The following is a 2,108-nucleotide window of genomic DNA, read 5'->3' as shown; positions in this document are numbered from 1 at the left end:
GCCTTCGGTAAGGTCGAAGTACTTGACAAGGGTAATTTGTGTTATGTCGAGGAAATCAAATGAGACTTACTTATGCTGGTACTGTTTGTTCTGTACAAACGTGATTTTTTTCGATTCAAGTACAATCTCGTATGTGTTTGGATAGTAACCGTACAAATGCATTTTCGGAGAAATAATCTTTGTTTTTACACCCGTTAATGCTCTAATAACAAGGAGTGGTGTTGTTTCATAGCAAAGAAACGAAGAAGCAAGAATCAGATTCACTGTACTTGTTTTTATCCTGACCATCATCTTTTTTTAAGGAGCGTCGTTTCTACCTGGGAAAGCCACGTGTTTTCCGTGAGCTGAATCAAATCATTCCTTTCGATTGTTTCATTAAAGACTCTGTTACGAAACAAAACTGTTCGATTTGTGTCGACAATATTTATTGCAGTGTCGATTGCAGGATTGATATACCACGCACCAATGTACATTTTCGACGGGTTCTGAATTGAAAACCCAGTGAAACACGAATCGATTGCATGTTGCATTAAATGTATGAATTCGTTTACAATTAACGTGATACTAACACGTGTTCCTTGATATACATTTGTCACACTCTTTGTTGATTCGAAGTACCATGTCATTTCGGACGTTATATAATGTTCGTTTTCAAAAAGAAGCTGATCCGTGATAAAGCTACACATTGCCGTCTCTTCGTCGTTTGTTAGGTACACGACAACGGGATTTGTTTCATCTCTCTTCTCTGTCACAAATAGCTCTCGAATGCTTTGTTCATCAACATGAGATGGTTCTGCTTCGTTGTATTTCCATGCACCCGTGGGAAACGTGTCATGAATCTTGTAGAAAATTGCGTCCAATATCTTTTTCTTCTCGATCTTGCTAGATTCCGCGTGGAACTTGCCATTCATAAGCATAATCTCCATGGGCGATACAACTGAAATTACAGATAACTTGGCGGTATTTATAGACGGCGGAGTATACTATCAGGCATGCATCCAAATGATTCGAAAACAACGAGAAATGTTGTCGTTTGCGGATCGCTTCTCATTCACAATCGTAAAGCTTTCCGAACTAAGGTCGCTGCGGTTGAAGAAGGTAAAGAACCTGTTCATTTATTATCTTGGTCATACAATACGTAAAGGAGACACGTATTATATGATTTACAAGGAATTCACCATCAACGAGGACGAGTTTGCACGCGTTTTGAATGGGTTTGATGCGGAACGTCAGGTAATCTACCTTTTTAATTTTTTACAAAAAAATATTAATAAAATAAAATTAAATAAAAATTAATATATAGTAAAATAAAATTGTATTAATATAATCATCTACATTTCAACTCAAAATTAAAATTTTAAAAACAGGAATAATATAATATAATATATATTATAATAATTTCATTTAAGTTTTAATTCTGAATATTGAATGCGACAAACAATAATATACAAAGAAAAATAATATGAGAATTAAAATAACATATTTAAAAATTATATTTTCACAGTATCTATAAACGCTATTAATTTTATAATAATTAAAGGTTGTATGATATTAAAGTTTACAACATCAAATAAATCTGAAAGAGAAAAATAAAAATAAAAAATTTAATCATAGATATGTGTAAGTCTAATTTAATGTGAAAGTAATGTTATAATTTTTATGTTATAAACTAGTAGTAAAAATAGAAATATTATTTTATCAAATATATAAGGCGTTGAATATAACCAATATTATGAAAATAATTTAACCATAAGATTATATTTCACAAATGAATAAATATCAACATCTTAAAAAACATTATTTAAGTTTTATACATTTATATTATGAATACTAATAAAAAATAACCACTAGTAATGGTATCATTAAATTTTTATATAATTAAAGTAATATTCAAAAATTCTTCTCATAAATGAAAATAAGTTGTTTGTTTAATTTTTCATGTTTATTCATAAGGTTTTATTTCAAGTTAAAAAAATAATTATTCATAGAATTAAAAATATACTAAATTTGTATCTAAATATTAACACTAAAACAAAAAAATTCAAATAAATAAAAATTCAGCATACATCATGGTTAATAATAAAGTGTATAAAAGATGGTCCACCCGG

At 29.5% G+C, this 2,108-nt stretch overlaps 1 protein-coding gene across 1 annotated transcript; it reads right to left on the bottom strand.

Annotated features, from left to right (window-relative positions):
* Positions 1-287: 287 nt before the first annotated feature.
* Positions 288-911, bottom strand: EIN_336910 (hypothetical protein; the record flags this gene model as incomplete). Its single annotated transcript, XM_004184761.1, has 1 exon — positions 288-911. The coding sequence occupies one exon, from the start codon at positions 909-911 to the stop codon at positions 288-290; it is 624 nt and encodes a 207-aa protein (XP_004184809.1).
* Between the last annotated feature and the right edge of the window lie 1,197 nt (positions 912-2,108).

Source organism: Entamoeba invadens (assembly GCF_000330505.1).
Source record: "Entamoeba invadens IP1 unplaced genomic scaffold scaff_1105074725247, whole genome shotgun sequence".
NCBI classification, from domain to species: Eukaryota; Evosea; order Mastigamoebida; family Endamoebidae; genus Entamoeba; species Entamoeba invadens.
This window is presented reverse-complemented; position numbering and strand designations above follow the sequence as displayed.